Raw genomic sequence first — 11,725 nt, 5'->3', positions numbered from 1 at the left:
ATTGAACACAAACTTTCATGGAGTGCCTACTATGTTAAGGCCTGTGCTTGAGGAGCTTTTGATTCAGGAATGAAAAGTAGATTGGGAGTAGATCATGGAAGGCCTGATAGACAAATGCTCAGGAATTTGGGCCTTTTCCCTAACGCAATGGGGAACTGTTCAAAGTTGTCTCTGAACACTGTTCTCTTTTATACTTCCACATCTAGCCCCTAAGTCTGCCCAATGTCTCTCCCTGGCACTCCTTTCTGTCCGATGCTGTATTTCAGTCTATTTCAGAGCTCTTTCCCTTCTCTCCTCCAATCTGCTCCAAACACTGCAGTGGATTTAATAGACCTAAAGTGCAACCAGACCCAATTGGACTCTGCAGTGCTGGTAACACTCTCTGGCTCCATATTTAAAATGGGAAATACGTAAAAAGCCGCTCCCAGTTGAAAGAGTGCCAGTTGGAGTAGGAAATTAGGAAAAACTGCAGAGTCCAATATACAAAATAAGTGATAAACCAACTGAGTTGACCCCAAGTCTGAGGTCCTTTATCCTTGCAAAGGGGTTCCACGTTTGGGCTGTCTTATGGATTAAGGAAAAAGATGCTCTGCAGCTAGTTTTTTAAGAAATCAGATTTACTAACGAATAATTTACATATAATAAAAAATTTAATATACAGTTTGATGAATTTTGTTGTTTCCAGGTTGCGCCTACCTATATATATATATAAAAGCCTAAGCGACCGTCTGACCATCCGACTGGTCCCTATGGCATGCAATGACCACCAGGGGGCAGACGCTCAATGCAGGAGCTGCTGAGCTGTGGTGACTTGGCAGCTGTGGTTCTCAGGTGACGCACCCAGGACCAAAGAGGAGGGAGCCCGATTCCAGGGTGCATCACAATCCGGGACCCCTCAGGGGATGTCGGAAAGCTGGTTTTGGCCTGATCCCCACAGTCCAGGCTAAGGGACCCCACCGGTGCACGAATCCCTGCACCGGGCCTCTAGTTATGAATAAAATTGTTGTAAACAATCATATGCAGATTTTTTTATGGTTCTATGTTTTTCTTGCTAAAAGAGTTGGGAGTAGAATTTCTAGTTATAGAGTAACTGCATGTCGAACTTTATAAGATCAAACTGTTTTCTAAAGTGATTGACCTATTTTGGATTCCCCTCCCTCTTATCCCCACCAATGTATGAGGGGTCCAGTTGTTCTAGTACTTAGTATTGTCAGTCTTTTTCATTTTAGCCATTCCAGTGGATATCTGGAGATATCACATTGAGGTTTGAATTTGCATATTCCCATGACTAATGATACTGAGCATCTTTTCACGTTTATTGGGCCTTCATAGATATTCTTGGGTAAAGTATCCATTGTAGATAGATTTTTTATTAAGTCATATCAGACGATTCTCAGGAGTCCCTGGGTAGCTGACATAGCAAGAACAGGTTAGGAAGTTGTGTTTAGTTTCTTTGGGAATGGTCCAAGGCCCAAGGAGTTCAAGAATTAACCCCCTTGCCCTGGATATAACTGGATTTCAGGAGAATTAAGGGACATCCGAAATGATGCAAATTAGTTACTCTTTAAGCACAATGGTTCTTACTGGGGAAGGCAGTCAGAATATGAGATACAGAGGTACACATAGATAAAAATCGGGCACATGACTTCAGAGACGGTTTTGTACTCCCTTTCCCTTGTAACCTCTCTTGAAGTGCAAATCAAGGCCGAGGTATAAGGAAGGAAGATGGATTTGTTGTCACCTTATCCTGGGGTGAGAAAGGTGGAAATGTTTCAGGTGTGAAAACTCCATTGAAAGCTCTTCATGCATTTTTCTCCACACCTGGGGAGTCTGATCATTTGAGAGAGCCACGTTGGACACAAACACCAAAACACCTGCACAAGGCACACAGGACCAAAACTATTGGCCAGGTTTCTGGCCCTTCCTCCCTTCTCTCAGTTCAGCCAGCACTATTTACAGTGCGAGGGACACAGCAACCATGTCCCTAGAACCTATCTTTGTCTTTCACTTTGTTTTTATCTCACCAGGCAGCTTTGCCAACGTCTCTTCCACCCTCCAAAATTTAGAGAGGCAATTTTAGAGGTCTCTGGTTGCCCTCAGCTCACTTCCCATCTGAACTCATCTGTTTTCTCTCTGTGTCATCTTCAAAAAGGAAACCAAAACCCAACCTCTCGTTTCCATCAACAACATGTACCACCAGATGAGCCTCAGGGACTTGGTTGTGTCAGTATTATTCAGTGTCTCAAGTAACCAGGCTCCTGGGGAGCCATTCCTGAAGCCCCCCTGAAAGTGGCTCCTCCTTTAGCTGAGCTCCTAGAGCACCTGACGTGTTCCTCAAACATGTTTTCAGTGGAGGAGAACGTAGGAGGTGAGTCCATGCCTTGAAAAGAGTTTAGATTGTATTCATCTTTTTTTCTCCTCTGAGTTATTTAATCGCAAATACTTTTAGCAATAATAATTTTAACTCCTTTCTGAAGCTGAACAACAACATGTTCAAAGTTGTAAATGGTGATGAAACCCAGCCTCGCCGGTTCCTGCTGCTTACATAAGGTCAGGAAAAACAGATCCATGACTAAAGGGATCTTCGGATAGATCTACTTTTGGTTAATCGTGAATATCACGATCGCTCCCTCTCCCATCAGCTGTTGCTTCACAATCAAATGCAGAGAAATGTCTAGTCAATTGCATTTGTTTGAACTGAGTAAGGAGAAAAACAAAACAAAAAGCAAAAGGGAGAGGTTGCCAGAGCCCTGCTCAAATCCAGACTGTGGTACAGCCAAGGCTGTGCTGATCAAGCAAAACTCCCTAATCTGCACACAAAGGCCTCCAAGGTGAGTCAGCTGAAAGGGGCTAATCCCCAGGAGAGGCTGATCCCTAAAGCTGCAAAGGCCACACAGCCGCACAACATGGAAAAATGGAGCATAACAAAAGTTTAAAGCGATGCTGTATAGTGACAGCTCACAGGAGGACAGGGGAGGGTCTTGGCTAAGAGATGGCCTCTGCCCCCTCTCCAGTTGTGGGTCATTTGCACAACTCAGCCTTGGACAAGGCCCAGATATTAGGATGATTCCAAGGACACAAATATTGAGTTGTCAGCTGGTTAAGGGCCCAGTTGTGGGGTAGGGCATGGAGGTGGGGTAACTAATAACTAATACTTTAAGCAAGGCAACCAACTACAATATTACTGATTCCATAATAGTCAACCAACCAACTGGTACAAAATTTATGTTACACTAGATGCTGGGGTGAGGAAAGGAAGCGGCAGTGGGAGGAAACCACATTAGGCATATGGAGGCCTACCTCATGAGTCATTAAAAGAGAGAAAGCATGTGAAAATGTAAACTGATGCACAGTCAACATGCCAAGAGTGTGAAAGAAACAGGAGTGCGTGGTCCGAGGAAGGAATGTGAGCACCCTGTCCAAGTGACATAGAAAGCTACTGACAAATGAGATCTGGCATGGTTGGGCCACTTAGCAATCGAAGAAGAGAAAGTTGACAAGAAAGACAGCAGGACAGAGGTTTCCGGAGAGAATGAGCTGAGTCTCGTGGGATTAGAGCGGCCCGCAGGAAAATGAAGGGGGCCTAGGAGACATTTTCCAAGATGCTGTCCTTTGGCCAGGCACGTTGCCAGGCAGATAGACAGTCGACCCTGGATGAATTCTTCATTGGTTCTAGGAATCAGGGCATGGCTGCAATTACAATCCTCGTTTTGTTATATGTAAAATATACTCTTTTCCAAAAGCCTTAATTATTCCATCTTCCAAGATGAAGCACCAAACATGACTTTTGTTAGTTATTTGCTTCCAAGTACTGGTCGCTGTTGTAAGTGGCCTGTTCCTGTTACCCGCCATCCCTGTTAGCTAACCACATGGAACTCCTCCGTTCACCTCAGTCTTCCTCACTGGAACTGGTGTCCCTGGGGGCAGGGGCCACATCGTGCCCTGGTCACAGAAGAAGCTATAGTGCTGGCTACAGAGCAGGAATGATGGATAGATGGATGGATGCGTGCATGCATGCATGGATGGACAGAGAGATGGGCGGACAGGCAGGTGGACGACGGATGGATAGAGACGGATGGGGAGATCAAGAAGCAGTTCGTACAAAAGGAGCCTTTATTCGGGGTGCGTTGAGGGCCTCGCTAGTACAGGCTCTGGAGGGTATGCACGGACCTCTGCCAGCTGTTCTTCCAGCGCTGGGCCTCGTTCACCTGCACTGTGTTCTCTTCCTGGGTCTTCTTCAACTCCTCTTCAAACAATGCTAAATATTTCTAGGAGCGAGGCAGCAGAAGGAGGCGTGAGGAGGGGCTTCTGGACTCTGTGCTCTAGAGGAACACTGCGAACTGCTGGCAACTAGCTTTAACCCACGCCAGGTACTGGCAAGAGTCCCACCAGTCATTTCTCACGTATTTGCCCAACAACCAATCAGGCAGGTCTGATTGTTCTATAGATGGGGAAACTGAGGCTCTGACTGAGCCTTGCCTGGGATCCCCCAGCTAGAAAGAGACTAAGCAGGGACTAGGCCCCCAGTCTACCAGGCGATGGACTCTGCACTTCTTGCTAACTGCTGCCCACACTATGGCCTCCCTGCGGTGAGGGGTCCTGGCTTCCTCGGGAGGTCAAGCCCTCTAGGCTTCAAGTCCTCGCTGAACTGAGCAGGCAGAGCCGCTCCCTCTGCCTGGGGCTTGGCATGGTAGCTGGGTAAGGGCCGGTCCTGGGCACTGTAGGCTTTCCCAATAGCAGGGTCAGCATATCTCTGGGCAGGAAAAGGTTTCTCTCTGGGCACCAGGACCAAAGGTCCACACATCTTCAGAGCTGAGAGGTCCCACAGGTGGCATCGAGGTGTAGCCTCTTCTTCAGACAGGCCCATGGGTGTCGAACAGGCACTCGGTTTTAACCCTACCTCTGCCACTCTGTAGTGGCATATGGCGGGGGGGGCACTCTCTTTAAGCCTCAGTGTCCTCATCAGTCACATGGGACAATTCTACCTTCCTCGTGGGGATGTTACAAGGACTCAATGAGATGCCTCATGTTGAGAACAGAAACTGTCAGCCGCCTCTGACGGACTCTGACCCCTTGCTCTGGAAAGCCTTCCTTCACCCCCCCCCTCCCCCCGGTCTGGGTGGGGTGACCTCTGCGGGGCTCCTGCAGCACTGGGCTCACGCCATCAGACTCACGCTATCACTGGGACTGGACACGACTAGCGGCTCACGTCCTTGTGTCTGAGAACATCGACTGTCCTGAGTGTGGGCATGGTGCTCTGGGGCACCCTCACATCTGCTGCATGGCCACGTCAGGGCACTGGGATGGGGAGCTGTCTCCTTCCCCAGCCAGCCCAACGGGGCTGCCGTGCGTCCCTCGGGCGCGCCAACCCCAGCCCGCCTCTCCGCTCACCAGGTAGACATCATCTCGGGCTTCCACGGTGGCCAGGTGGCCCAGGGTTGTTTTGAAGGTGGTGATGGATGGTGTCTTCCGGAGGAGAATCTTGTTCTGGATGGTGACTTCGGTGGGTTTGATTCCAGGCCACTTCCTACAAACAAACATGCGTGTGAAAGCCCCACAGGCTTGGCTTCACCGTTTACGGACGCACCCACTAACCCTGGTGGGAAGATTAGCCTTTCTTTAAGTGTCTTAATGAAAAGAAAACCCCGTCTGATCATTTAATGTTAAGCTTCTTCAAGCTCTTTTTTTGTATTTTCATCCGCGTGAAAAGTTTAAATCCATGTGAATGGACAACCCTGGGCTCGGCCTGGGCGGAGGAATGGCACCCCGCCCCCCCCTGTTTCCTATTTCTGGGCCCCAGTTTACTCATCAGTCAGGTGGCAGTTGCAGGCTCCTGCTCCCTTTTTTCTAGCGTGCTGTAAAAGCTGCGGCTAAGAACGAAGCTGGGCAAATCACTCCTTACTTCTTCCGGAGTCACATTCTTGGGGCACAGGATCGAGCACTTTGACAGCTCTTGTTACACATCCTCAGTGCCACCAGCAGCCCTAGAACTTGCCTCACAGCGGGAAAGGCCTCCTTTTCTTTGTGGGCCCCTTTGTAGATCCTAACAGCCGCTGAGTTCTCAGCATGTGCCAGGGGCACTCCAATCCCATTGAACTTTCTCTTCATAATACCATATCAGGTAGGCTGCCATGCCCATTTCACAGGTGAGGAAACTGAGGCATAGAGCATAGTGTTATTCCATAGCACTGCCCCCCAGCAGATACAGCCATTCTTGGTATACCTCCTCTTCTTGGCTCTCACCTGCTGCCCCGTTCAATCAGAGGCTTCTCGCTCTCTTCCTCCAGGGATAGCCCAGCAAGTTTCCTCCGAATGAGAATTGATGTTTTCTGTTTAGGGGGCTCCATCTCTGGCAGGCAAGAGACAGGTTACTGACCGTGGCCTTACCCACAGCCTGAGATCAAGGGGCCCACCCTCTGGCCTTAGAGAAATGAGGGCCTCCCTCCCCTTCTCCCCACTTGGAGTCTCCCATGGGAGGCAGAGCTCCTCCCACAGAAAAGCTGACTGCACCAGATATGTAGGCTGTATTCTTTCTTTTTAAAAAAAGATTTTTAATTGACTCTGAGAGAGAGAGGAAGGGTCAGGGAGAGAGAGAAAAAAATCGATGTGCGAGAGAAACATGGATTGGCTGCCTGCTGCACCCTCCTCCCGCCCCCCCCCCCCACACCTGGGATCAAGCCCACAACCCAGGCATGCACCCTGACCTGGAACCAATCCAGCAACCTTTTGGTGCCCTGGATGATGCCCAACCAACTGAGCCACACTAGCCAGAGCGGTAGGCTGCATTCTTAACTTTCTTTGTAATTCATATTGAATTTATTATTTTGCTATCATAAATATTTACTGTCGTCATAAAAAAAACCTTAATAAGAATAATATATTTTAATTACTTAATAGATTAGTGATAAATGAATAACACTTAAGATGTGATTTGAGTCTTTCTATAGCTATAAAAGTAATATGCACATTATAAAAATTTTAAACATCCCTAACCTGGAAAAAAAAAGATTTTAGAAGTCTCTGGTAATTCCAGTCACTAGAGGGGATCATTGTCAACAGTCTAGTACTATCTCTCAGGCTCTGTCTCTCATTCTCTTTCTCTCTCACATGAATTCATTTACATCTATATATGAGTGTGTGTGTGTGTGTGTGTGTGTGTGTGTGTGTATGTGTGTGTACATATATATATATAGTGTGTGTGTGGTTTTTGAATGGGATCATAGAAAAGTACTCACTGTCAACTTGGTTTTCACATAACAGTATTTCTTCCTGCCTTTCCACGTTAGCACATATAGACCATTAAACACTTTTTAATAGCTGAACAGCAGTCATTGTACATTTCAGCACTAATTTGTGTCTCCAATCCCTTCTAACTAGTTGTTAGTATTGTTCCCCATTCTTTGCAATGTCAGTGTGGTGATGACTATGCTTTAAAATATATCCTTGGAAAACTGTGCAAGTATTTCTGTTGGATAAATTCCCAGGGTAACAACTGCCAGGTCAAAATTAAGAATTTTGACAGGTGAAAGGAAAAGGAAAAGAATTTTGATAGGAACTGACAGAGGGTTGTCCACGAGAGTGGCATCAGTGTTACACTTCTCCCAGGGTCTCTGTGGCACTTGGGCTTCCTCACAGTCTCACCAAACGTAAAAGCCTTGCAAGGCTGTTGGTGAAAACGGATGTATTCATAATGTTCATATTTGCATTTTTCGTCATCAGAAAAGTCAAGCATTTCTTACATTTACTGGCCATGTGAATTACTCCTCTCTTGAATTGCATGTGTTTGTCTTTTGTCTCTTTTTACAAATTTGACCTGGTAGAGTTCTTTGTACCACAGAGATATTGGGCCTTTCTCTGACTTTTAGATAGTAGGAATATTTTTCCAGTTTGTGGTTTGTCTTTCCATCTTTCAACAGTTTCCCTTGTTTTTGTGTGTGTGTGGTTTTTTTTTTTGGCCACAGAGAAGTGCCAGCCATTTCCATTATATATGTACTAGAGGCCAGATGCATGAAGATTTGTGCAAGAACAGGCCTCCCTTCCCCTGGCTGCCGGCACCGCCTTCACTCTGGCCAGAGCCACCTTTTCCCTCCAGCCCAGAGCCACCTTTCCACCTGCCCACACTGCCCAGAGGACTTGAGCAGCTGGGGCGGTGTGGAACGCCTGCGTCATCACCATGGCAACAACGCAAGCATCCTGCCCCACCCCTGGCCACTTGGCGCCTGCGTATGCAAATAACCCACCATCTTTGTTGTGTTAATTTGCATACTCACTCCTGATTGGCTGGTGGGTGTTGCAAAGGTACGGTCAATTTGCATCTTACTCTTTTATTAGTGTAGATACATATATATATATATATATATATATATATTGATATATATATATATTTCAGAGAAGAAAGGAGAGGGAGAGAGATAAAAACATCAATCATAAGAGAGAATCATTGATTGGCTGCCTCCTGCACCCCCCCTTATTGGAGATCAAGTCCACAACCCAGGCATGTGCCCTGACTGGGAATCAAACTGTGACCTCTTGGTTCATAGGTCAATGCCCAACCACTAAGCCATGCCAGCCGGGCTCAGCCATTTCCTTTATGGTTTCTAGCTGTCATCTCATAGTTAGGAAAGCTGTCCCTACTCCAAAATTATGAAAATATTCACTAGTAGAGTTTCATTTTCTACATGTAATTGTTGACCCATTTGGGATTTGTTTTTTAATTAAAAAAGAAAGTTATTTCTCATGAAAACAAACAAAAATTCATCAGTCCCCTTGGTGGAGAATCTGTTTTCATTCTGGTGGAGTTGGGGAAAGGCAGAAATCCACCATGGCCCATCAGCTTGTGCTCGCCAGTCCCCTGGGGCCAGGACACAGGGCTGTAGTGCCACTTACTTGCAACCTGGATATCATCGATGATGATCACTTCATCCAGCTGCAGCAGGAACTTCTCGGTGAAGCTGGCCAAGCTGGTTATGAATAACCGGCCGCACTTCCTGATACATTCCTGGAGGAAACACAGGGAGCCCAGTTGGTAGCAGAGTACCTTGCCTCTGAGAGCAGGCTGAGGGGGGATTTGGGGAGCCAGCGGGTAACAAGACAAAGCCACGTGTCAATTGTATCTAAGGTAACTGACATTTGGTCCTCAGCCAGGAGACCTCTCCCAAGAGGTGACTTGGCTTGAAGGTAGGAAATGATTCCGAAATGGCCAAGGGACAATTCACCAAAGAAGAAATAAAACTAGGCATGGTTTGTGGGGAAAAAGTTCTCATTAATATTTTTGTAAATAATTAATTTAGAAATTAAAAAATACAAGTTACAAACAGCCAACAATGACCATCTCCACCTGTAAAACCTGCCCACTTTTATCTCCTGACGTGGCCGGGTGTCAGCACAAAGCTGTGCTCCACGCTGGTGGTGGCTGTCAGTTAGGGTCATCTCTCCGGAGGGCAGTGCAGCTCAGCCCTGGACTTGGGAATTGGTGGCACCACTCACCTCCAGCTTCTCCTTGGTGGTCATAATCATGGTGTCCAATTCTTTCTGTCTTTTCTCTTCCATTAAACACAGAGACTCCATTTCTTTTGCATGTATAGGGTGTCCAAGATTTGGATGAAGACTCTGGGCATTTTTATCCTTCAATTTAAAAAATCCAGAAGTCAGCAGGAATTTCAACCACACTGTCTTGAGGTCAGGACCAAATAGTCACTGGCCTATGTCCTCTGCCAATTATGGCACTGGCCAGACTGATGTGTGTTCTGACCAGGGTGTGTGAAGGGCCATGGGTGGGCAGAAAAGGCAAGATAGGGGCCTGGCTGGAGCGCACTCTGAGGGGAGGGAGAGGGCGAGCTGAGCATCTGTCCAGCACAATCCAGGCTTTGGTCCAATGAAATGAACAACTCGTGGCTGTGAGACCAGGGAGACAATCATTGTTGATCTCAAGGACAATGGCCGCACAGAGCCCAGCTGACACACCCATTAAATCCAACAAGGAGTTTACTGAATGACTTCATTGAAGAAGCCGTCCGTTCCACTCTCATTCCCCCAATGCCTTGTGTCCCTCAGTCCCCATCCAACAATCCCAAGCCTGGCCCATCACCTTCCCTGGGACTCAGTTCTTCCTATGCCCTGCATTCATTTCCGCTCTCCCGGGGCCCTGAACCTGGAGAGGAAGGGCAGGTCCTGGAGCCCTCACCTTCCTTTTCTCAAGTTGATTGTGATAATTCAAGAACTGTTCCCGGATCTCTTTGGTGGAGGTGCAAAGTTTTTGCCAGTTGTTCTCCTTGAAATTTTCCATCACCAGCCAACACACCTGGGGCAGCAGCTCTTCAAATCTCCTCATCTGGGCGCGTAATTCTGTAGACATTGGGGATGGGAGACCAGGGGAGAGGATAGAACAGAGCCCAGTTGCTGAGATGATCTCTCCAACAAAGGCCCAAAGCAGTTTCCCAAAGAGAAAGACTTGGTCTTCAATGTGGTAATACCTATTTCATCAAAAGGGGTCATGTGGTCAAACTAGGATAGAAAAAACTACTATAGTATAAAAGTTCCAAAGACTTCTCTTCTAAACTCTGCAGGACTTTTCAGCTCATCCTATCTAATAAGGAGGGAATATGCTAATTGACTGCCATGCCCTCAAATATGGCGGCGCCCACAGCCAATAAGGAGGGAATATGCTAATTGACTATCACACCCTCAAAGATGGTGGCGCCCTCAGCCACAAGATGGCGGCACCCAGTCCCCTCAGTCCCACTGGGGCAATAGGCACGTGGCAAGGCCAGGCCTGTGGGCTCAGCTGCTCCGCGCACCTGTCTCCAGAGTCCCCCAGTCCCCTCAGCCCCCCAGCCATCCAGGGCTGGCCTGAGGCACAGGAAAGCCTTGGATGGCAGCTGCCCAACTGCCTAGGGCCGCCCGAGGCTCAGGTAACCAGGGCTGGCCAAGACTTGCACTGCTGGCAGTGGCAGCAGCAGAGGTGTGAGGGAGGCGTCACCTTCTCCTGATCGCCAGGTCACCTCCAGCCCCTGAGGACTCCCAGACTGTGAGAGAGGGCAGGCGGGGCTGAGGGACCCCCCTCTCCAGTGCATGAATTTTCATACACTGGGCCTCTAGTTTAAAATAACATTGTATCTTTAAGCATTGTCTCATCCATTACCTCTTTAAATATTGTCTTAACTCTAGTCTCCTTCCTCTCCTTTTGGACTTCTGCTCTTTCCTCCATATCTCTTCACCTTTCTTCCCAAATTTCATCTGTTTTTCTGTGTTGCATTTTGGATATTTTCTTTGTATCTATGTTCCAGTTTACTAATTTCACATCCACCAATGAATAATATGGTTGTAGAGCCATTTATAATTTTTAAGTTTCAACTATTTATTTTTCAAATATAGGAGTTCTATTTGGTTCTCTTTCATTTCTACTTGGCCATATTAATAATCTCTTGCTCCTTACTCATTTTTCCAATTTCTTCTTTTATTTGACTCTAATAAATACATTCTTTTATATTTTCTGTTTGATATGTTCAATATATAAAGTCCTTACTGGCCTCATCCTGCTGCCTACCTCATGCTCAAGATACCTTTTTTCCGAGTATGTGTGTGCGTGTGTGTGTGTGTGTGTGTGTGTGTGTGTGTGTGTTGTTTGTTTATTTTTACCGTGAGCTCTTTTTCTGGGCTTTTTATTTTGGGGAATCCTTGGAGGCCTGAATTGAAGGTGGATTTTACTGAAGAAGATTTGTAGTGT

At 47.0% G+C, this 11,725-nt stretch overlaps 1 protein-coding gene across 1 annotated transcript in view; it reads right to left on the bottom strand.

Moving 5' to 3' along the window:
• Positions 1-4,091: 4,091 nt before the first annotated feature.
• Positions 4,092-11,725, bottom strand: part of CCDC180 (coiled-coil domain containing 180) — a 50,010-nt gene continuing 42,376 nt past the window's right edge. Inside the window, exons 32-37 of the mRNA XM_054726887.1 lie at positions 10,184-10,344; positions 9,487-9,624; positions 8,887-8,998; positions 6,244-6,349; positions 5,392-5,527; positions 4,092-4,268 (exon numbers count right to left, since the gene is read on the bottom strand). Coding sequence (XP_054582862.1) covers positions 4,140-4,268; positions 5,392-5,527; positions 6,244-6,349; positions 8,887-8,998; positions 9,487-9,624; positions 10,184-10,344 — 782 coding nt within the window. The 3' untranslated portion in view covers positions 4,092-4,139. The remainder of the gene's footprint in view (positions 4,269-5,391; positions 5,528-6,243; positions 6,350-8,886; positions 8,999-9,486; positions 9,625-10,183; positions 10,345-11,725) is intronic.

Source organism: Eptesicus fuscus, chromosome 15 (genome assembly GCF_027574615.1).
Source record: "Eptesicus fuscus isolate TK198812 chromosome 15, DD_ASM_mEF_20220401, whole genome shotgun sequence".
In the NCBI taxonomy this organism is placed as follows: Eukaryota; Metazoa; Chordata; class Mammalia; order Chiroptera; family Vespertilionidae; genus Eptesicus; species Eptesicus fuscus.
This window is presented reverse-complemented; position numbering and strand designations above follow the sequence as displayed.